This window comes from Phaseolus vulgaris, chromosome 10 (assembly GCF_051622355.1).
Source record: "Phaseolus vulgaris cultivar YP4 chromosome 10, ASM5162235v1, whole genome shotgun sequence".
In the NCBI taxonomy this organism is placed as follows: Eukaryota; Viridiplantae; Streptophyta; class Magnoliopsida; order Fabales; family Fabaceae; genus Phaseolus; species Phaseolus vulgaris.
Window position 1 is genome coordinate 5701574 of NC_143507.1, and position 23456 is coordinate 5725029.

The window sequence follows — 23456 nt, forward strand, 5'->3', positions numbered from 1 at the left end:
TCGAATAACTAAATTTTTATGTAGGCGTCATTGGCAACTACTGATTATATATGTTCAAGATTATACCGCTGCATGGTTTTGCAGACAATTTCATTTAACATGTATTATTACTTATACATTACATAATGTTATGTGTTATAACATGAAATCTTATTATTTTCAGTGCTTATTCTAGATATAACATGTTGAGTAGGAGGGGAAGTGCAAACTCAAAATAACTTACTTGGTTGCACCTTAAGGTATTTAAAGTATATTTGTTCACTCACTTCAATGTGTGTCATCGATTCATTTAATAACCTTTATTTTGATGTGTAGTGCAATAAGCAATCTAAAAATTATGAGTGTGGTTACTATATGATGCAGTGAATGTCAACTATTGTGCGAGCTGAAATATATATAGACTGAGATCAGGTAATACATCAATACACAAAGACATTAAAATTTGGTGTTTATTATATATGAAATAATTCAAACAAATTTCAAATGTCACGGTTTTTCAATGACCCACATCCGCTAGAATTGGAAGTATTAGAGTATGTTAAGACAACATGGTCAAAATATTTTGTAACCATGTATAACACCTTATGATAGATGAATGATTAGAATGACATTATAATTTTATTTTATTTTGAATTTTTTCATATACAATTACTTATGTTAAATTATGATATTATATGTACTTATTTATATGAAGTATTTTATATTTAAATTATGATATTATATGTAGCTAGAATTTTGATGCAATGCATAATTTTGTCCAGAAATTTATTACATTATGCAAAACGAAAACATGTACAGCAGTATTCAAAAATTCATAAAAGAAAATGGTTATAGAGAAAAACCATTCTAAAAAAGTCATTTCTAACAACAATTTCTGATAACAATCATCATTAAAATCCTTTCAAATGACTTTTAACGATGGTTCTTGATTAAAATCGTCATTAGAAATATTATCATTCAACTTAGTATTTTAATTTTTGTTTTCTAACAACGATTAAAATCATCGTTAAAAGTTATTGCTGATATCTACATCAACGACGGTTATAAAAGTGTCTTTAAATATTATTTTTAATCGTAATCAAAGACTATTTCTATACTAGTACACTTTAATAATGTTGGATAAATCTACGATGCTTTTGTCCATTTTAAAAAATTTGATTCACTTTTTTACAATAGTCCATTAAAATGGTAATAAAATGTAATTTTTCATAAAGACATTTTTATATGTAATTTAGTTTATGTTGGTTTATTTGTTACTCATTTCATGCTATATTCCTTAAAAAAGGTATAGTAGTCAACCAATTTATTTTAACAGTTGTATAATATCATAGATTGTCTTGTAATATATATATATATATATATATATATATATATATATATATATATATTCCCTTTATTTCGATAGCACGTACAGAAAACAACTGAATTTACTAATTGATAACAATGGAGCCCTAAAACCCTTAATCTACTTCAAACATCCACATACTCTCACTTTGTTTGTCATTTTTGCAAATATATTTTTCTTCGGCTTCTTTGAGGGCTCCATTTCCACACCAGTGGATGGTTGTGCACTTAATTCAGGCCACAGAGTCACACTCAGCTCATGTAATGATTGTGCACTCAGTCCAAGTGACTCCATTCTCATTGTAATTGAGTGACCATATATCAGATACACAGCTGTTTTCTTAGCAGTGATTCCATGACCAACTCCTACAAAAATCTCCACGTTGTCTCCGGGTCCTAGATTTGATATTACACCCTGCCAATCTTCATCAGTAAAAAACATTGTTGTTTCTTGCTTATATATCTGAATGGTGCACTTTGTGTAATTAAAGATGAAGACACTAGTAAGACTTTGAGTTGCCATGTTTTCAGGGGTTGATGAATAAACAACACACAACAACATTCCCTTCATGCGACAATCACTATCTTCAGGAACTTGAAAAGGTACTGAATAACCTTCTCCTGTATAGGCTAACCAATAAGGATAATTGTCCCCTGGAAGCACAAAATCAGTGGAACTATTGGTTCTCAATACCTGTATCATGCAGCAAAGCTTAGTTATTTATTTAATATGAAACCCCATGTTATGCTCGGTTAACAAATACATATTTTTCAGGAAAAAATATTTCATGCTCTGTAAAGTGAATAGGTAATGTAAGGTAGACACAGAAAAAGAGAGAGAGAGAAGAACCTTTAATATGCTATTGCTAAGCATATCGAAGACTTGGTGGTAGCTTCCCATTCCAATCAAAAACGATGCCATAGAATTTTCTGAATTTTGTGATAGATATGCATTTTCAGATTCAGAAAGGTTTACATTGCATAACTCATGCAGAACTATTCTTAGTTCTTGAGTTATCTGAAAATCTGAGTCGCATTGTACAGAAATACTTCGAAGTTTTGAAAGGTCACTCAGCTTCGATAATAGATTAACCAAATTAGTATCCTGTATATCCATGGAGACTATAGATGTTGGCATGATCCCAAATGGTTGAATACAGGCTGAAAGTCCTCCTGTATGTGACATCCAAGACCATATGAGATAAGGAAATACATTTCGTGCCAATCCTTCATATCCACAAAGGGATATATATCCAATCTTTTCGGATCTTACTATGGAAAAAGGTACTTGTTTTAGACTAGTATTGTCTGCAATTAGAGTTGTTAAGGATTCCATCTGCCCTATGGCTTCTTCTAACTTGTCAATATTTGAACAACCAGAAAGGATGAGTGTTTGTAATGACGTTAACTTATAGATAACCATCGGAAGATTGCCAAGGCATGTACAATCCTTCAAGTTTAATAGAAGGAGGTTATTTAGATCTCCAATTGAATGGTGTACTTCATACAAGCTTGGACAATCTTTGAGAATGAGCTTCTCAAGATTTGGTAGTTTTGAAAAATCTGGGGTCTTTGATAAGTACTTGGAATGACTAAGATTGAGAAATTTTAGCCTCTCCAGAAACTGCAAGAAAATTTAAAACTGAAAGATTAGCAAAGTATATGGCAGAAAAAATTAATAAGACAACTTACTGTATTATAGATACATTTGGTGTTGTTCTTCAATCAAATTTGCATGTAATTTATTTAGTAAAAAGCAAATTACCAAAGTAAAACTTCAAATTTAATTGGAGAACAACACCGATTGTTATAGAGTATGTGAGTTTTTGTCCAAATTAATATTGTCATCATAGAAAATATCAGGTAATATGTATACCTGGGGCACCTTCCATACTAGTTTAAGATAACTGTATTTTAAGTCAATAGCAACTATGTTTTCCTGATAAAAGTTTTCAGGAATGTGTGTTAATGAAAATGCTTTCCAATGAAGCCATCTCAGTTGTTTGGGAAGATGCCCATAATCTCCCGCTAATTGTACATGATCAAGTTGCAAAAGTCTCAGTCTCTTCATTTTCTCAAATGTTTCAGTACTGAAACAAACTCCGCTGGTTCTTTGCATCTTCAAAGCCAATCCCTCAATCACTCCTGTTCCCTATGAAAAACAAATGAAAAAGAAATTAAATATTGGCTGTTTTCACATGAGAAAGTTGATAAGTAATACACATCTAGAAGCTAAATACTTTGAAAAGGTAAATGGTTTTAAACCGAAACTTGAAAGTTATGATTCAGAAAACAAAAATATAAACTTTTCTTATGGTGCTCATGGTATATTGAGGATGATTGATAGTTCAAAAAATAGTAAGAGAAGGTTCTTACAGTATTTTCTGTCAATATACCAAGTACATCATCATGAACCCACAATCGACTGCGCTTCTGTGGTTCTAGTGGTGAACTTTGACGAACAATTTCTCTTCCCATGTCTCGTAGCAAATCATGAATTCCAAGTTTGTTATTCTTTTCAACTTTTATGAGGCTCCTTTCTACCAGGACTGTTATTCCAATTTCAGCATGAAGTCCACAACCATTGAGTATCTCTGTGACATAGGCTCTGTCCTTACCGATAAAGAAGCAGCATATGTCAAGGAATATGTCCTTCTCCATATCATCGGTTAAACCATCATAGCTTATTTTCAATTTCTCTTGTATCTTATCATTTGGTATTTCTTTAAGTTTTGATAATACACTTTCCCACTCTTTTCTTCTTCTCTTGTATAGATAAGATCCAAGAACTTCAAGAGCTAGAGGTAGTGATCCACAGTAAGTGACTACTTGCTTTGAGTGTTCAAGGAAATCTTCTGGTGGATTTGCTTCCTTAAAAGCATGCCAACTGAAAAGCTCAAGGGACTCAATCTCATTCATTTCCTCCACTTCATATACATGGTCAACATCAAGCACATTGAGTAGACGTACATCTCTTGTTGTAATGATTATTACGCTTCCTTCAACAATCCCATTACCATTTCCACATAGTTCATCTAATTGTCCAAATGTGTTCACATCATCGAGCACAACTAGTACTCTTTTTGTGGCAAGCGTTTCCCTTATCATAGCTTTTCCCCAATCAATGCTATAAACCTTGATCTTTTCTGTTTTAAGGATATCTGAAAGAAGTCGTTCTTGTAAATCAATCTTCCCTTGATCTCTTTGCCAAACTTCTCTAATATTTGCTAGGAAACTTCTATGTTTAAATTCATATCGAATTTCATTGTAGATGGCTTTGGCTATGGTTGTTTTACCAATCCCTCCCATTCCCCAAATCCCTAATATATAAGCTCCTCTTGTTTGCTTTCTAAGAAAGCCAATACAGTGTTCCACACGAAGTTCCAATCCAACTGGAAACTCTGTAATAGACATGTATGTTCTATCTAATTTTTCCAAAACTTCACTAACAATTTCCTTCACAACCAAGTTTTCATTTCTGCAAACAAAAAAGAAAACATAACCCGAAATGTTAATAGGTACAAATTATAGGAGATTCTAAAAAAAGCCTTTGCACTGTTGATCTCCTGTCTTTCTGCCGTAGTGTTCTTAGCAGAAACTTTTACTAAACCTTTTACAAGTATATCAGAGAAGCCATAAAGATACTATTTAATTTAAGTATTAGAAGAAAATGATAAGGAAGTTCATAACTCACGCACCCTACTCAAGGAAGTGAGTTAGATTCCTTTACAAGAAAGAATAATAGATGGATAGACAAAAAGAAATCTGATAAATAAAAGGGAACCAAAAAGCATAAGCATATACCTATAACGTGAAACATCCCAACCTGCAAAACTTGCTGCTTCACTCAGTGCATTCTTCCATTGTTTCACGAGGTGGAGGTCACTATCTTTTTCAAAAATGACTTCGAAAGAAACATCCTGCAGTCTACGTAGAAACCAAGGGAAAACGTCGTAAAATACGGGCAAAACTACTTGACCTCTAGAAGAATGGCATTCCATGATTTTGACGAGTTCGTCGAGACACCATGTAGAGTAAATGTAGTTTTTGGAGAAAACAACAACGGAAATTTGAGACCCTTCTATTGCATGCCACAGTTCTGTTTTCAGCTGTTGTCCCTTGGCAAGCTTCTCGTCGTCCAGAAAAGTGTTGACACCGGCATTTGCAAGAGCAGAATAGAGATGAGAAACGAAGTTCTTACGAGTGTCTTCGCCCCGGAAACTGATGAACACATCGTATATCCATCGGGGTTTAGATTTTGAGGATGATGAAGCGTAAGGCATTGGTTCAATTCTATGAAACACGACCGAGTCAGTAAAAGCAAGAAAGCAAGTTGATTCAATTTGGTGTCCATACGGCTTGTGGGAGTAAGTGAATGCATCGTAACTATGGTTAATAACGAAACTTCAACGACATTATCGAAGCACACAACGACAAGTTCGATGTGTTTTTCTTCCTTTCGTTCTCTACGAGGAAGTAAAACAACAATCACAGCAGTAAGTGGAAATAGTAACTATTATAACTATAAAAGAATTTGCACTTAAGCTTTGCAAAAGATAAATTTGTGCTCTCTTTTAAACATCAACGAATTGTGAGCTTTTCCTTTTACAACTACATAAGGCAATGGACTTTCATCTCCGAAACTGCATGGCTGAGTTTTATGTGTGCAATTTTGCAATGGATTCTTATTTTTGTGACAAATGAGGTAAAATAAATTCTTACTATAATATTTTTATCTTTCATAACTTTAGCTACTAGAAGTGGTGGATATTGATTATCATATCATAGCAGATATGAAAAGTTAGGCATGATCACTTTGTATTTTAAAAGTGTAAGTTTATTAAATATGTAACAGTGGTACATACATATATTGATTTCCTTTCCTTCCTATCTCTAATATAAATCCAATATTGATCTACATTATGTAGAAATTAAAAATCTAAATGCATACTATTTAATAAAACTAATTTAAATTTTTATAAATTCATATCTAGATAATTAGATATTTTAAATTTAAATTCATATTTCCAAAAAAAGTAGTTTGAATATTTCTAAATTATTTTGATACCGATTTTAAAAATAGTTTTAAATATAAATTAAAAAATTATAATAAAAATTTCTTTATTAGCAACTAATTATTATTTTCAAACAACAAATTAGATATTGAAATTTGGTATGTTTTGCATAAAGTTAGGGTACAATGCTATGCTTTCTAAATTTAAGTTAACTGCATCTCACTTTTTATTAATAGCAAATGATGTATCTTTTAAGAGTTTAGTGTTGAGAGGTGAGTACCACATGGATTAGATCTTAAAAACAAATCTAAATCTAATTCCATATAAATAAATACATTGAAATTAAATTCAAAATCATTTTCTTTAAATTAGTTTGAAATTTTGTAAAACGAAAATCTGAAAAAAAATAGATTAGGTTTTAAAGTTTGTTCCTACCGAAAATGAACTCGAGGAGTGCAACTTGAAGAGGACTGCATGTTCCTCGGGGAACGAGCTTTCAGTTGGTCTCTGATCAAAGAGGGTACTTGCAAAAGACACTCCGATCATAAGAGCACAAAGATGATGATGAATCCTTAACAAAGAGCTAAAAGTAAGAGTATAGAATAAAATTTAGTGTGGGAGAGAGTCATCACCTATTTATAGGTCTTGTTTGACTCAGATCATTAAGAAAAGCATTGAATGGTCATCATGTGATACAAATGGATTTTATAACAATAACCTATAACCGCTAGTAATTTATAACCAGTTTATGGTTGATTTATGCGTCTTAAATATAATATTAAACGGGCAGTTATTGTCTGATTTATGTGTCTTGATTATTATATTAAATGAGCGATTATTGGTCTGAATGTACCAGTCGTAATTGAGAGTATGTACATAAACCCCTAGCTCGAAATCTTTGAGGATGTACAGGTGGATTCTTTTTTATCAAAAAAAATAAAAATGAATTAAAGGGATATTAAGGAGTATCCCAACCCGTATACAAAAATCTGTCACCTTTCGGCTTAGGACAAAACTGGACATAAATCTGCAGCTATCAAGACCAGCAAAAGAACGGTTACAAAACTTTAAGACCACTATTGCATGGAGCCAACACCTGCAAAATTGGCCACTGCCTAAGCCTAAAACTGTACACCGTAACAGCATCTTCATCAAAAGCCCCATACATGACACCATGAAAGATTGGTGTGCTTCCATTCAAAAGTTCCAAAAATACAACACCGAGACTGTAAACATCACTTTTGTCAGTCAAATTACGTGTTAAGAAGTACTCTGAATCAAGGCAACCCGGGGTCCCTCTACCACATAGTGGAAACATGAGTAGGTACATTTACTTCAATATCTGGAACTGATGGGGAAAATCATGAAAGTCCAAAATCAGCAGCACCTAAGATTATTCCAACTTGTTTATCCCTGAACTTGAATAGGGAGTAATCGCTGGTGTTTGACATTCAGTGTTGGGCTTGTTGCCGAATGCGCAAGTCGAACACGAAAAGATGATGAAAGAGGTCTGAATCATCAATTCCTTCCCCAAAGCAGCACCTGCCAAATGATGATCTCTCCCGGCCTCAAGAACCTACACAAGACCAGCACCTACAGTTTGGGAGGTCCACCTGCAAAAGATTCTTCTTCGATACTTAAGTCAGTAGGAGCATAAATATGATGATGAATCTTTTAACAAAGAGCTAAGGGTAAGAGTGTAGAATAGAGTTTAGTGTGTCCCTTTATTGAGAGAATAATCACCTATTTATAGTTCTTGTTGGACTCAGACCATTAAAAAAAGCATTGAATGATCATCATGTGATATAACACTAGTACAAAATATCTCATTAACGACAGTCTTTAAAGACGGTTTTGAAAGAACCATCGTAATAAATGAGGCGGTGGCAACTTCGTAAATTTTTTGAAATTTTTTTACACTTTTAACGATGGTTGCCGCCTAAACCGTCGTTAAAAGCGGAGCGTGTAGGAATTGACGACGGTTCTCCCTGGAACCGTCGTTAAAAGTAGATATTCCACGACGGTTCACACTGAACCGTCGTTAAAAGTGGGTCCCCTTTTCAAAATTCCAACGCTGAACTTTGCTTCTTCACTCTTCTTCTTTCACACAGCTATTCCTTTCTTCCCTCTTACCAAATCTGCTGCCGCAACTTTGCCCTGCACCGCGACCACCACGACCGACGCCGCGCGACCTCCAGTACCGCACGACCTCCACCACCGTGCGACCTCCACCACCGCACGACCTCCACCACAGTGAGACCTCCACCACCGCACAACCTCCATCACCGTGCGACCTCCGCCACCGTTTGACCTCCGCCACTGCTCCGTGCGACCTCCGCGACCCACACCCCACTGCACGACCGTGCGCAACCGCCCCCGACCGTCGTCCCGCTCGCATTGACCTTCGATAGGCGCGACCGCCCAACCCCTGCTTCCAGTGACCGCTGACCCACGCCCTGCGACCGCCGAGGCGCAATCCGTGACCTCTAAGGCGTGCCACCGTTCCCACCGTGCCCTCCAAGCCGCGACATTGTGACCTTCGACCGCGACCGCCACCCATTTTGAGGTTAGTATATTTTTATTTATTTTTTACTATATTTTAGAAGTGTTTGTTTGGAGTTATTGATTCTATATATTGAACAAACTGATTCTGAGTCCAAAGGTGTCTGACCTTCGGCAGTTTTGATTTAATTTTCAATGATTATATAGTGTTTTGAGATATTGAACGCATTGGTTCTGAGTCCGGAGGTATTTGACCTTCGGCAAATTTGATTTATTTTTTAATGGTTCTATATTGTTTTAACATATTGAACGCCCTGGTTCTGAGTCCGGAGGTGTCCGACATTCGGCAATTTTGATTTATTTTTTAATGATTACATATAAAGCGTATTGATTCTGAGTTCACACTGGTCCTTAGTTTAGCAGTTCTATGGATCGAAGTTGGATTAATACACCACGAATAAGTGATACTTACGAAAAAGGGGTGGAAGAATTCATACAATTCGCAGAACATAATGCCGTTAGTTGTAAGAATGGAGTAAGGATAAGGTGTCCTTGTGTCAATTGTTTAAATGGAAGGATATTGAGTGTTTCCGAAATTAGAGAACATCTTTTATGTGATGGATTTTTGAAAAGTTATACAACATGGACGTGGCATGGTGAATTGTTAGACTTGCAAAGTGTGCCCGGAGCTTCGGAGGAAGTTCATTTCTCAATGGATGATAGATTAGAAGACATGATTCGTGATGTGGGAGTAGAATCTTTTGCTAATGCAGTTTTTGAAAATATGTCTAATGATGCAGAGACTCCTTTGTATCCTAGTTCAACTAACTTCACACGATTATCAGCAGTGTTAAGGTTGATGAATTTGAAGGCAATGAATGGATGGACCGATAAAAGTTTTACAGAATTGCTTCAATTGCTTAAGGACATGCTTCCAGAAGGAAATACCTTGCCCAATCGAAATTATGAGGCAAAAAAAATACTTTGTCCAATGGGTATGGAGTATAGAAAAATACATTCATGTCCTAACGATTGTATTTTATACAGAAATGAGTATGAAGATTTAAGAAGATGTCCCAGGTGTGGTTTGTCACGTTATAAGGTTAAAGTTGGTCAGAATGATGAAATTGATGAATTCACAAAGGAAGGTCCTCCTGCTAAGGTTGTTTGGTATCTTCCTATAATTCCAAGGCTTAAGCGTTTGTTTGCAAATGCAGATGACGCTAAAAACCTTAGGTGGCATGCAGATAATAGAAAATATGATGGAGTACTTCGTCATCCTGCTGATTCTTTGCAGTGGAAGAATATTGATAAAGAATTTCCTGAATTTGGAAAAGAATCAAGAAACTTAAGACTTGGATTGGCAACTGATGGAATGAACCCCTTTGGAAATTTAAGTAGTAATCATAGTTCATGGCCCGTTTTGTTAGTGATTTACAACTTACCTCCTGCTTTGTGTATGAAGCGTAAATACATGATGTTATCTATGATGATCTCTGGTCCAAAACAACCTGGAAATGACATAGATGTTTATCTTAATCCATTGATTGAAGATTTGAAGTTATTGTGGAATGAAGGGGTTGATGTGTTTGACGCGTTTAAGAATGAATATTTTCGATTGCATGCGATGTTGTTTTGTACTATCAATGACTTCCCTGCATATGGGAACTTGTCAGGTTATAGTGTGAAAGGCCATAGAGCATGTCCAATATGTGAAGACAAGACATCTTATGAGCAGTTGAAACACGGAAGAAAAACCGTGTATCTTGGGCATCGTAGATTTCTAAAAAAATATCATCCGTATCGTAGATTGAAAAAAGCTTTTAACGGATACCAAGAACATGAAATTTGTCCCACTCCCTTAAGTGGTGTTGAAATTTATGAAAAAATAAAAAATGTTGATGTGACTTTTGGAAAAATGAAGAAGAAGCAAACTGTGAGTGAAATATGGAAGAAGAGATCAATCTTTTTTGATCTTCCGTATTGGTGTAAGTTAGATGTCAGACACTGTCTAGATGTAATGCACGTAGAAAAGAATGTGTGTGACAGTCTAATCGGAACACTTCTGAACATTAAAGGCAAAACAAAGGATGGTGTGAATGCACGTCTGGATTTGATTGAGATGAATATACGAGAGGAATTGGCACCGAGAGAAGTTGGTAAACGTACATACTTGCCTGCAGCGTGTTACACTTTGTCAAAGAAAGAGAAAACAAGTTTTTGTGAATGTCTTAAAGGTGTTAAGGTACCACAAGGCTACTCTTCAAATGTGAATAGTCTTGTATCTATGAATGATTTGAAACTAATTAGCTTAAAGTCACATGATTGTCACGTTCTAATGCAACAATTACTACCGGTGGCTATTCGTGGAATCTTGCCCAAAAATGTTAGGCATACAATCACTCGACTATGTTCATTTTTCAATTCCATATGTAGTAAAGAGATTGACTCTCAGAAGTTGGATGAACTTGAAGAAGAAATAATTGTTATCTTGTGTCAACTCGAGATGTTTTTTCCTCCATCTTTTTTTGATATTATGGTACACTTGGTTGTTCATCTTGTAAGAGAAATCAGATTGTGTGGGCCAGTTTATATGCGATGGATGTATCCAGTTGAACGATACATGAAGATTTTGAAGGGATATGTGAAGAATCAATGTCGTCCAGAAGCTTCCATTATTGAAAGATACATTTCAGAAGAATCTATTGAGTTTTGTTCCGAGTACATGTCAAAAGCCAAATGTATAGGAGTTCCTGAAAAAGGTTGGCACTCTCGTAGATTCATAAGTAAATCTTCAAGAGGTGTTAATTGAGCATAACAAAACTTTCATGTCATGGTTTAAGCAACAAATAATGAATGATCCATCAGCATCTGAAACATTAACATGGCTTGCAAACGGTCTCAAATTTGATGTTTTATGTTGTTCTGGCTATGAAGTAAATGGTTGTTTGTTTTACACAAAGTCTCGAGATGATAGGAGTACAGTGCAAAATAGCGGAGTCACCTTGGAGGCAGAGTCTATGCAGTTTTCAACTGCAAAGGATCAAAATCCTGTTGTGGGATCAATGCCTTATTATGGTGTCATAGTAGAGATTTGGGAAGTTAATTATACCAAGTTTACTGTACCTGTTTTCAAATGCAAGTGGGTTGACAATAAGACTGGTGTCAAAGTTGATGAATCAGGAATGACTTTGGTTGACTTTCGAAAGATAGGTTATCATGACGAACCATTTATAATGGCACATCAAGCTTCCCAAGTTTTCTATATCCAAGATCCTACGTCTGACCACTGGTCTGTTGTGCTACATGGAAAAAAACAACATAATGACCCAGAAGATACAAACAATGACATTTGTGAGATTGAATCACTTACAAGAACGACCATCAATAAAGAGTACGAGGATGTTGCTGATGTTGTACATGCAACTCGAAATGATCATGATGAAGGAATATATATTTGTATGTACATGTGATTCATGTTTAGTTTTACAATATATTTCATTTTCATTATATTTCATATTCTTGATGCTTATTATATTTTTTTGATAACAGGAACATGGCAGATGATAAAGTTTCCCATTCAAAAACTGGTAGAGGACCTACAAGATTGAAGAATATGTTTAAGAAGATAACTAAAGATGACAAAATACCTTTCTATATTGATATCCACACTGGTGTGCCCACTGGGCAACATGCAAAGAAATATAGGAGTTATCTCGGAGTACTATCTCGTGAAAGGATCTCTATCTTAACTCAGTCCTGGGATCACGTGACTGATCACGAGAAAAACATGATTTGGCAAGATATTCTGGTATGTAACTGTTTTTACTTTGCTAAATCTAAAGTTCTTTTATACTTTGTTTTTGTTTATGAACTAATTCTTTCAAACAATGTAGACGCATTACAACATCCCGAATGTGGAAACCTTGAAAGCGAAGGTTCTTTCAGATGTGGGTGTCAAGTTTCGTCAGTTTAAATCAAAACTGACAACAGATTATATATATGGGAAAAGGAAAGAAGAAAATCCTTGTGCAAAATATGCATCCATTGATGAAGAAACTTGGCAACAGTTTGTCAATATTCGACAAACTGAAAAATGGCAGGTTAGTATCACTTTTATATTTGAATATAGTTTATATTAACGTATTACTAAATTTTGAGTGTTATGATAGGAGGTTCGGAACAAAGCAAAAGCCAATCAGGCACATAATGATACCCCACACTTATTGTCTCGTGGTGGTTATAAGTTGCTAGAGCAGAAGATGCTTGAAGAAAAGATTAAAGCACGTTCTACTTCCATTGAGGAAATGAATAGTGTAGATTCTTTAAGACCTTCATCCCCACCACTCCGACATGAGATGTGGAAGGGTGCCCGTATAAACACATTAGGGACATGGAGTTCTAAGTCTACAGAACAAACAGTTGAACGCATTGTAAGTTTGACAATTTCTTTTCAATGTGTTATTTTAAATTCTATGTGTTATTTTAAATTCAATGTGTTGAAGTTTGTCAATTTCTTTTCATTTGTTTTAGGATTCTCTTAATGAGCAATCAACACAGGGGACTTTTAAACCATGTGGTCGCAATGATATTCTTAATGTTGCTCTCGGACGACCTGAACACCCTGGACGTGTTCGTGTAGCTGGATATGGGGTTGGGATTCGGTCATACTTTGGACCTCCATCACACAGCAAGGAACAATTGTCCAATGAACCTAGCCAAGAGTATTTACTACAACTACGTGAGCAGTTAAAGGTTGAGGTAACTCAAGAGCTTAAAGAAAGCTTCATGGAGGAGTTTAGTGCGCGAATGGAAATGGAGTTCAAAAAGCGGTTGGAGGGTTTAGGACACTCACAGCAACCACCTACTATGGTAGAAGATGAACCACCTCCGCCTCCTATTAAGAAAGTCAGCACTAAAGGGAGTTGTTCGGTAGTTGATCTATCAGGGGATGACTTTGGCTCAACTAGCCAATGCGAATTATATGTTGAGTGTAATTCTTTGACCCGATTTGTTGCCTTGGGTAAGTGTTATGAAAGGGTCACAATGTTACACAATGTGCCTCTTCCTTCTAATTTCATGAAGGTCACGGTGGAGAAGGTCCTTTATGGTGATCTTGCAGTTCCTGTGCCGACATCAGAGGTGACAATTGTGGCAGAGGCATTACATACTTTCGTTGCCTGGCCTAGACATCTCGTCAGACCTATAGACTCTATGGTATATATTTGCACTAATACTAATACAATTATATATCAGATATATTACATTCTAACTAATTTAAGTATTTGTTTGTTTTTAAGAGTAGCAGGAACCTAAGACAAATTTGTCTCTGGGAAAGAAGAAAATAGTCTCCATTGATGATCCTCTGGCGGCATTGGTGGAAGTTGCTACAACTTTAGATACAACCGTCTTAGAGGTTCCATGGGATGCCAATGTTTTTGGAAGGCATAGTAATCTACCGTTGTACGTTCACATGTCTGATTTGTTGGACCTTGCATCCGGAGATCAAGAGATTAACATAACAGTTCTGCAATTATGGATGATGTAAGTTCAAATTTTAAAATCTTTATACTTTTGATTTATTAAATATATTAGTACTAACTTATTGAAATTTAGGTATCTTTCTGGATTATGCTTTGATGAGGGGAAACACAATATATATGGGTTTTTAGACCCTCAAATCACTCAATCAATTGGAAACAAGAAGTCGGAAACACAAACATACATCACCACTGCCTTAAAGAATGGTGGAAAACACATTTATTTTGCTCCGTACATCCATGAGTAAGTTCTTATTTATTAAATAAGTTTTAATAAATTATTGAAATAAGAGAAATTAATTAACTGATTTGTTATACAGGCGTCATTGGCAACTATTGATCATATCTGTTCAAGATCATACCGCTGCATGGTTTTGCTCCTTGCATAAAAAACCTCCTGCCTATTTTAAAAACATTATAGATAGGTACGACAGTTTCATTTAACATTTATTATTACTTATATATTATATAATGTTATGTATTCTAACATGAAATCTTATTATTTTAGTGCTTACTCTGGATATAATATGTTGTGTGGGAGGAGAACTTCAAACGCACAAAAACTCACTTGGATGTACCTTAAGGTATTTAAAGTATATTTGTTCACTTAATTTAATGTGTTTCACTCATTCATTTAATACATTTATTTTCACATGCAGTCCAACAGGCAACCTCAAAATTATGAGTGCGGTTATTATGTTATGCAGTGGATGTTGACTATTTTGCAAGCTGAAATTAAGAAAGGTTGGGATAAGGTAATACCTCAATACAATAAACACTTTAAAATTTGAGATTTATTATTCATGCACTAATTCAAAATATTTCAAATGTCACAATTGTTCAACGACCAACACCCGCTAGATTTAGAAGCATTGGAGTATGTGAGAACAACATGGTCAAAGTACTTTGTAACCATGTATAACACTTTAGAATAGATAAATCATTACAATGACAAATTTTTTCATATATTACCAAACTTTTTTGTATTATGTTATAATTTGTTGTATGTAATTTTTATATTTAAATTATGATTTGAAATGTTTTTATTTTCTGTAATTGAAAACTTTATGCAGGTTGTTTGAGATTTTTAAAAAAATCAAATTTTTTATTTTTTTAATCAATACATATAACGACAGTTCCACTTGGAACCGTCTTTAAAAATCCTTATTTACAACGACGGTTTAGGAACCGTCGTTAAAAGTCGCGTAAATTTTTTTTCAAGAAAACACAAACCACCTTTAACGACGGTTTTCATAACCGTCGTTATAAGTCCATACCTTTTAACGACGGTTCCCAGAACCGTCGTTATAAGTTCATACCTTTCAACGACGCCTATAATAACGACGGTTCTGGAACCGTCTTTAAATGTTGATTTTAACCGTCGTTAATCTACCTTTTTGTACTAGTGTAAATGGATTTTATAACAGTAACCTATAACCACTAGTAATTTATAACCAATTTATGATTGATTTATGCGTCTTAAATATAATATTAAATGGACAATTATTGTCTGATTTATGCGACTTGATTATTATATTAAATGAGCGGTTATTAGTCTGAATGTACTCGGTCGTAATTGGAGGTATGTACATAAGTCCCCCAGTTCGGAATTTGAGAAGATGTACAGGTGGATCAATTTGAAGGATGAACGAGTTTAGCTTGGACCAGTTTGGATTTTGTTTTTAGCTATGCTCGTGGTTGAACATTTCGTTCTTGATTGAACTTGCATTATTTTGATTTGCTCTTGGTTGAGTGTCGTGCTCTTGGTTGAAAGTTTCTAGTTCTTGATTGAATTTGTATTATTTTGCTTTGATCTTAGTTGAGCGAGTTATTGTGCTCTTGGTTGAGCATTGCTAGTTTTGTATTGAACTTGTGATTTTGCGCTCTTGGTTGAGCGTTGCTAGTTCTTTATTGAATTGTGACAAGATTGTGTTCTGAGAAAGTGATTTTATTTTGCTGAGCTTGCCTCATTAAAACCTTGCTTGGTAAAACCCTTCTTAGGGAAAAAAACTCGAGCTAAGGAAAAAGAGTACAAGTTCCCTCTTTTCAACTGTAATACATTTTTAAGTGGGTATTGTTCCACATTCTCGAAATTAACTTTCCACTTAACTCTTTGAGCTTGTATGCTCTGTTTTTCAAAGTATCTACTACCCAAAATGGGTCATCCCAGTTGGGTGTCAGTTTTCCCTCTTCTCGACATATCCTTTCTTCCCCGACCTTTATCCATACAAGGTCTCCTTTTCGGAGTTCCCGAGCTTTGACACGGGAGTTATACCGCTGAGTTGTTCTCCCCTTGGCGGCATTCTCTCTTACCCAGGCATCTTCCTTGATCTCGTGGATGAGGTCCAGGTCTGCCTTCAGGTTACCCGAGTTGTGCTCTTCCTCGAAGCTTTCGCTTCGCCTACCTCTACCAGAATCATCGCTTATGCCCCGTAAGTGAGGCGAAATGGAGTTTCTTCCATGGAGGATTGGGGAGTGCAGTGGTATCCCCATAGGATGCCCGGGATTTCTTCTGCCCAGAGGCCTTTAGCAAAACCTACCTTCTTTCTCAATTCCCTGAGAATCACCTTATTGGCCACCTCCGCCTGATCGTTGGTATGTAAGATGCTCAACCGACGTCACACAGTTTTTATTCCCAACTGAGTTGGGAAGCCTTCAAACCCTTTGTATATACATTGTCTTCTGTTATCGTTGACTACTGAGTATGAGAGGTCGTGCCTACATATGACATTCTTCTAGAAGAAGTATTGGACCTGTTAGGCAGTGATCGTTGCTAGTGGTTCGGCCTCAATCCATTTGGTGAAGTAGTCTATTGTTATTATCAGCAATTTGACATGGACTCTAGATTGTGGAAAGGGTCTTAGAATATCCATTCCACAAGTAGCAGAGGCCATGAAGGGATAATAGAGTATAATTCCTCCGAGGGAATGTCATATATGTATATCCATTCTATCTCCGGAGTGTACTCCGCAAATTCCTCGATGCAACTCGGCAAGGACATAGGTCGTCTGCTCTTCATCTAGACATTTCAACAGTGGTGCCGAGAAGGATCTTCTAAATAACTCACTATTTTGTAATGTATAAAATGACGCTTGCCTTCGGATCCTCTTCGCCTCCCTCTTGTCCTCTGGTAGGTCTCCCTGCCCGAGGTAATTCATGATCGGGGTCATCCACCCTACCTTCCTGGTTGCAGTTGGAATACCCCATCAGAGTCCCAACTAGGAGAGTTTAAGGTTTCCTGAATGAGGGTGCGATGTTGTCCTGGTTTTCTTTTACTTGCCAATTTTGATATAACGTCGGCCCGATTGTTTTGCTCTCTTGGAATATGGGTCATGACAAAATCCTTGAAGTCGCTGATGAGGGAGCTTGCCAATTGATGATACTTTTGCAGTACGAGTTCTTTTGTCTCGTAGTCTCCCTTAATTTTTCTTGTGATCAACTCGGAGTCAGTCATGCAATTAACCTTCTTGACGCCCAACTCTCTTGCTAGCCTGAGGCCAGCTATAAGGGTTTCATACTCGGCTTGATTGTTAGACGTTTCAAATGTGAAACGAATAGATTGTTCCAACATGATTTCGTCTGAACCCTCCAAAATAATGCCCATGCCACTCCCCTTTTTATTCGAGGAGTCATCAATTTGGAGCTTCCAAGCATTATTATTCATCTTTATCTTTGGTAACTCAGTCAAGAAATCAACAAGGAACTGAGCTTTCACAGCCCCCGTGCTCGTAGCTTAGGACAAACTTGGATAGTTCGACCGACCAGGTTGTCATCGGACCTGCAAGCTCGGGCTTCCGTAAAATTTGCATGATCAAGTAGTTAGCTCAGGCTTCTTGCAGAAAAAACCAAGGCCAAGATTAGCCTCTCCACCACCTGGTATCTTTCTTCCGTCGGCTGGAGGGTTCGACTAGTGAAGTACATTGGTTTCTGAGTTTTGCCTACCTCGTGTACTAGGACGGAGTTGATCACTACCTGGGAGATCGAGAGATATATATACGAAGGAGTGTGTGGTGGTGGATTGGTTAAGACTGGTAGGGAGACAATGTCTTTTTTTATGTTTGCATAGGCTTGTTCGCATGCCTCATCCCACACGAAGGTTACGACTCTGCACCCTTCCCATCACCTTTCTCAAGTGCTCGGGGTGATCCCCCGCAGTTGCCGACTTAACAACAATATCATCCACATATACCTCCATGATGTCTCCTATGAGTTCCCCAAAGACCTGGTCCATAAGGCATTGAAACGTGGCTCCTGCGTTTTTTAGCCGAAAGGGCATAACTCTGTAGTAGTTGGCCCTATTCATCATGAATGTCGTCTTCTCCTCGTCAGGCAGGTACATCCTAATCTAGTTATACCCCGAGTATGTGTCTAGGAAACTTAGGAGTTCGTACCCGACTGTATTGTCAATCAACTGATCTATGCATGGGAGGGGGTATGTATCCTTGGGACATGCCTTGTTTAGGTCAGAGTAGTCTACGCACATTCGCCACTTACCACTGGCCTTCTTCACCATAACCACATTGGCTAGCCACGTGGTGTAGTTCACTTCTCTGATAAATTCAACCTGAAGTAATTGATTTACCTCATGGTCTGTTGTCGCTCTTCTATCTTCATCCAATCTCCTTTTCCTCTGTGAGATCGCTTTTGCCTGCGATAGAATGGAAAGTTTGTGGTAGACAAAGTCGGGGTCAATTCTGGGTATGTTAGAGGTATTCCTGGCAAAAATATCTGAGTTGGTTCTTAGCATGCTTTAAGTCTCCTTTTTCAATGATGGGGCCACAGAGTGGCCAACTTTAGTGGTTTATGTCGTGCAAGTGCCCAACTGTAAATCAATCATGGGCTCATCGAAAGATGGTCAGTTTTCATCAAACTCTGCCCTCAGATCCAAGTCAATTTCCCTTACCCCTGGCTCACAGGGTTTTTTTCACAAAAGGGGCATGCCATGGGAGATTACCCTTCATTTTGTTCGTTCAATTTCTTTTTTTCCTCTGGATAGGATAGATCTATACTCGTACTTTCTTTACTCGGTTTGGTTACCGAGTAAGGTGTTACCCTTAGACTTTGGCCATAGCATTCTCTGGCCACTTTGGGCTCAGCCTTGATGGTGATAATACCCCTCATTTCATCAAGGAACTTCATGGCCATGTGGGGTGTTGATACTGCCGCCACCAACCGGTTCAAAGTCCTTTTGCCGATGATTATTTTATAAGAGGTATCGGCATCCACTAGGATGTACCGCACAGTTATAGACCGGTGTGCCTCCCTTGTTCCGAACGTGGTGAGGAGATCTATGTACCCCCCCACCCCTTGTGTTAACTCTTTCCCCAGCAAAGCCGAGTAATGGAACGAGGTAGGCTTGGATTTAGCCCTCCGAGATGTTCAATTTTTTGAACACTAACCAAAATAAGACGTTGGTTGAGCTACCCTGATCAATCAAGATTCGTTTTACCCTCCAATTTGCTACGGTGGTCGTGATCACCACAAGGTCATCTTACTTAGGATCCCAGGCCGACCGATCTTCATTCGTAAAGTGGAGATCAGACTAGACACAGAGGTATGAGGCTAACAGCATTGACACTCCAAAGGTGTCTCTTTCTCGTCGAACTTGTAGGACCACTCCTGACAAAACCGCCAGCAATGGTGTTAATTTCACCATGACTCCTGCTAACCACCGACTCATCCTGGTTTCCAGGTCCTCGCTAGGATTCTCCCATATCATGCTAGCCTGTCTGTGCTCTACTTCATTCTAGGGTTCCAGTTCGACCAGCTTGGTAATAACTCTCTGCCTTACCACCTCGTTCCCGACCCGATCTTCCTCGTCCTCTGCCCCGATTATTCTCGGACCAAGAGATGAAACAGTTCAAGGCCCCTGACCTGAAAAGTTCCTTCAAGAGGTCTTCACCTTGAAGCATTCTTCAATGCTATGCCCAGAATTCTGGTGGTAGCTACAATGTTTTGTTTGATCTCCCCAAGGGTTGTTAGGGGTTGGGGATGGTAGGCGTACCAACTCTAAGTTACAGGCCTCTTGTAGCACAATCTCCCTCGAGGCAGTAAGGGAGTGTAATTTTCAAATCTCCCCTGCCTTCTTCTCTTGTGGCCCGGGAAAACTGCGGTAGTCGACGCCTTCACCGCCTTCTTCCTTGCATTGGCATTTTCCTCGATGCTCATGTATTTCGCTGCTCTAGCCCGCAGCTGATCCATGTCCTCGGGGGGTTCCGCATAGAGGGTGTATAAGAATTTCCCAGTCATAACCCTACTAGTAGTGCGTGCATGGACACTACCGGGTGCAGATTAGGTATGTTTAGGGTAGCCCAAGCAAATCGGGCCATAAACTTCCTCAAGCTCTTTGTCTCTCCCTGCACAATATTATGTATGGATGCTGAGGTGGTGGCCACAGGCTTGCAATCCGCGAACCTAGCAAGGAACCTGCCACAAAATGTGTCAAAGGAATCTACCAAGTTCCTAAGTAGAGAATAATACCATTTTAAGGCCACTCCTACCAGAGTGGTTGGAAACAGTCTACAATGCACATCCATGTCTTCTGAGAACAATTGGGCCTAGGTAAAATAGGCCTTAACGTGTGTTTCTGGATCTGAAGCACCCGAGTACTTTTCCAAGTTGGGCCAACTCCACCTCTGAGGCAGCTGGGCCTTCATGACCTCACTCGTGAAAGGGTGAAAACCCCTTTAAGTTGGTCCTCATAGTGCGGTTGATCAACAGGTTGGGGTGTGTTCTGAAGGGCTGATGTTCGTGCCCCCAGCCTGCCTAGTCCCTCCTTGCATGGAACTTGGGGGAGTTTCATTCCAAGATGACCTAAAGATGTTAGAGCAAGATTTCGTCCTCTCCTGCCAATCTAAGTTTTATGGGGGAACCTTCTGGGACTCGGGGGTATGCTCCGTGTGCCCCTACTTATCCTAAGTATTGTTGTAGTTCCTGCAAGTTATCTAGTCTTGCAGTGCCAGCAACTTTGCCCTGTGTTATTCCTTCGGGATGTCAAATCCTGCTCCATCCTTTCTTGAATTTGGTCCAAGGCGTCCTTCACAATCCTTGGTAGGTCCACTACATTGGTTGGAAGGGAGTTCTCAATCGGCTGATTTGCATTTTTCTGTTGAGTACTCATCTTGAGAGCGTGTGTCTAGATGTCTATAGTGGTCTTGGGAAAAGTTTTACCAGGTTCCACGGTGGGCACCAGATGTTCCTACCGGAAATGAACTCGAGGAGTACAACTTGGCGAGGACTGCGTGTTCCTCAGGGAACGAGCTTTCAGTTGGTCTCCGATGAGAGAGGGAGGTTTACCTGCAAAAGACTATTTGATGCTTAAGTCTATAGGAGAACAAATATGATGATGAATCCTTAACAAAGAGCTAAGAGTAAGAGTATATAATAGAGTTTAATGTGTCCCTTTACTGAGAGCGACATTGCTTATTTATAGGTCTTGTTGGACTCAGACCATTAAGAAAAGCATTGAATGGTCATCACGTGATATAAATGGATTTTATAACAATAACCTATAACCACTAGTAATTTATAACCAATTTATGATCTGATTTATGTGTCTTAAATATAATATTAAACAGGATATTATTGTCTGATTTATGTGTCTTAAATATAATCTAAAACAGGCAGTTATTGTCTGATTTATGTGCCCTAACTATTATCTTAAATGAGAGGTTATTGGTCTAAATGTACCCGGTCGTAATTGGGGTATGTACAAAGTTAAATCCTCATTTTCTAAAATAAAATAGTTTTATTTCTTATAAATCTTTGATGCCAATTTGAAATCCAAAATAATTAAAAATTAATATATATTTTCTAAGAATATATTTCATAATGAAAATTTGTTGAAGTCTTTCTTATTAGATAAAAATAATGTAATACTTGCATTTAGGGATGACAAATAAACTCGTCCTCGTAGGTATTGCTTCAACTCGTCATGATTTTTTATTTTGATAAAAAAGTTATGCACATATTTGTCTCATCTTTATCCCGGATACCATACCTGTCTCAAGTATTAAAGATCACATGACATTGTGTTTGGGTTGTAATTTCTTATTTTAGTCGTGTTATAAGAACTTCTTTAGTTTTTATTTGATTCTTTGCTAAGTTAGAAAGCCTTTTAAAGGGCTTTAGAGCCCTTTATAATTTTTTAATTATGATTTAATAGATTAAAATGTGTTTAAATCTATTAAAATATTCTTAGATTTGTTAAAAACAGTAAGGAAAAGCATTTTAATCCATTAAAATAATTATTTAATTGATTAAAATTACCGAAACCTAAAATTTGTTTATTTCACTTTGTTTTGATTTTGATAGATTAAAATCACTTAAATATCAATTTTAAATTTGTTTATTTCACTTTATTTTAATTGACTAAAATCACTTAAATATCAAGTTTAAATTTTGTTTTTATGTTTTAATCAATTAAAACGATTTTATAATATATTAAAATCACTTAAAGTGATTTAAACAAATTAAAATATTGTTTTGACATATTAAAACCATGTGAGCTTATTTCTAAAATTTGTCTTAACCGATTAAAACTTAGATGCCAAATTTTCCATTTCAAAACTAAGAGACACGAAATCAAAATCAATATTTCTTAAAAACACTTCGCCTACAAAGTGACTCTAAAATGAGATTAAAACACTTCTTAGAGTCTTTGTGTTTTAATCTTTAACTGAAATCATTGGTTTAAGAAATTTACATTGTGATTACTTTGTCTTTTTCTTCTTTGTTGTATTATATCTTTGTGCATGTGATTTTGTTCCTTTTGTATATTGAACTTGACTAGGGTTATCAAGAGTGTTGCTTGTAATGCGATTTCAAAGATGGTATATCTTATAGGGTTCAAGATCGTGTTTTGTATGTTGTATTTTCTTGTTTTCTTGAGGGATTAATAAAAGGATTGTCTAATCAAGGTGATTAGACAATTAAATGTAGCTCTTATGACGTAGTGAATTAATATAAATTTCTTTCTCTCTCCCTCTCTCTCCATAGTTTCGAAATCATAGATTAAAACTGAATCTAAACACTGTTAATCAATTATTTTAGTTTT

At 36.9% G+C, this 23456-nt stretch overlaps 2 protein-coding genes across 3 annotated transcripts; one reads left to right on the forward strand and one right to left on the reverse strand.

Moving 5' to 3' along the window:
* Positions 1 to 1397: 1397 nt before the first annotated feature.
* LOC137819176 (disease resistance protein RPV1) lies at positions 1398 to 5697 on the reverse strand. 2 transcript variants are annotated; one of them, XM_068622948.2, is made up of 5 exons: positions 5149 to 5697; positions 3721 to 4822; positions 3221 to 3496; positions 2195 to 2968; positions 1398 to 2038 (listed from the first exon to the last, which is right to left on the reverse strand). In XM_068622948.2, exons 1-5 carry the CDS (start codon positions 5625 to 5627, stop codon positions 1466 to 1468), a joined length of 3204 nt encoding a protein of 1067 aa, XP_068479049.1. In that variant the 5' UTR covers positions 5628 to 5697; the 3' UTR covers positions 1398 to 1465. The 2 variants fall into 2 exon arrangements, with proteins under 2 accessions (XP_068479049.1, XP_090152672.1); XM_090296546.1 differs by having other exon boundaries at positions 1398 to 2056.
* Positions 5698 to 9288: 3591 nt separating this feature from the next.
* On the forward strand, positions 9289 to 14409 carry LOC150024168 (uncharacterized). Its single transcript, XM_090296579.1, has 7 exons — positions 9289 to 11427; positions 12071 to 12153; positions 12414 to 12672; positions 12758 to 12811; positions 13034 to 13294; positions 13413 to 14078; positions 14278 to 14409. The coding sequence occupies exons 1-7, from the start codon at positions 9289 to 9291 to the stop codon at positions 14407 to 14409; spliced, it is 3594 nt and encodes a 1197-aa protein (XP_090152705.1).
* Positions 14410 to 23456: the final 9047 nt, after the last annotated feature.

Bases quoted from the DNA above. Each gene is read 5' to 3' on its own strand.
- LOC137819176 (XM_090296546.1), bottom strand. From the start codon at position 5,627: ATGCCTTACGCTTCATCATCCTCAAAATCTAAACCCCGATGGATATAC. The intron at 3,497-3,720 runs GTAAGAACCTTC...TGTTTTTCATAG, and splicing joins GTATATTGACAGAAAATACT to GGAACAGGAGTGATTGAGGG. The intron at 2,057-2,194 runs GTTCTTCTCTCT...TAAATAACTAAG, and splicing joins TTAGCAATAGCATATTAAAG to CTTTGCTGCATGATACAGGT.
- LOC150024168 (XM_090296579.1), top strand. From the start codon at position 9,289: ATGGATCGAAGTTGGATTAATACACCACGAATAAGTGATACTTACGAA. The intron at 12,673-12,757 runs GTATGTAACTGT...CAAACAATGTAG, and splicing joins TGATTTGGCAAGATATTCTG to ACGCATTACAACATCCCGAA. The intron at 13,295-13,412 runs GTAAGTTTGACA...CTTAATGAGCAA, and splicing joins AACAAACAGTTGAACGCATT to TCAACACAGGGGACTTTTAA.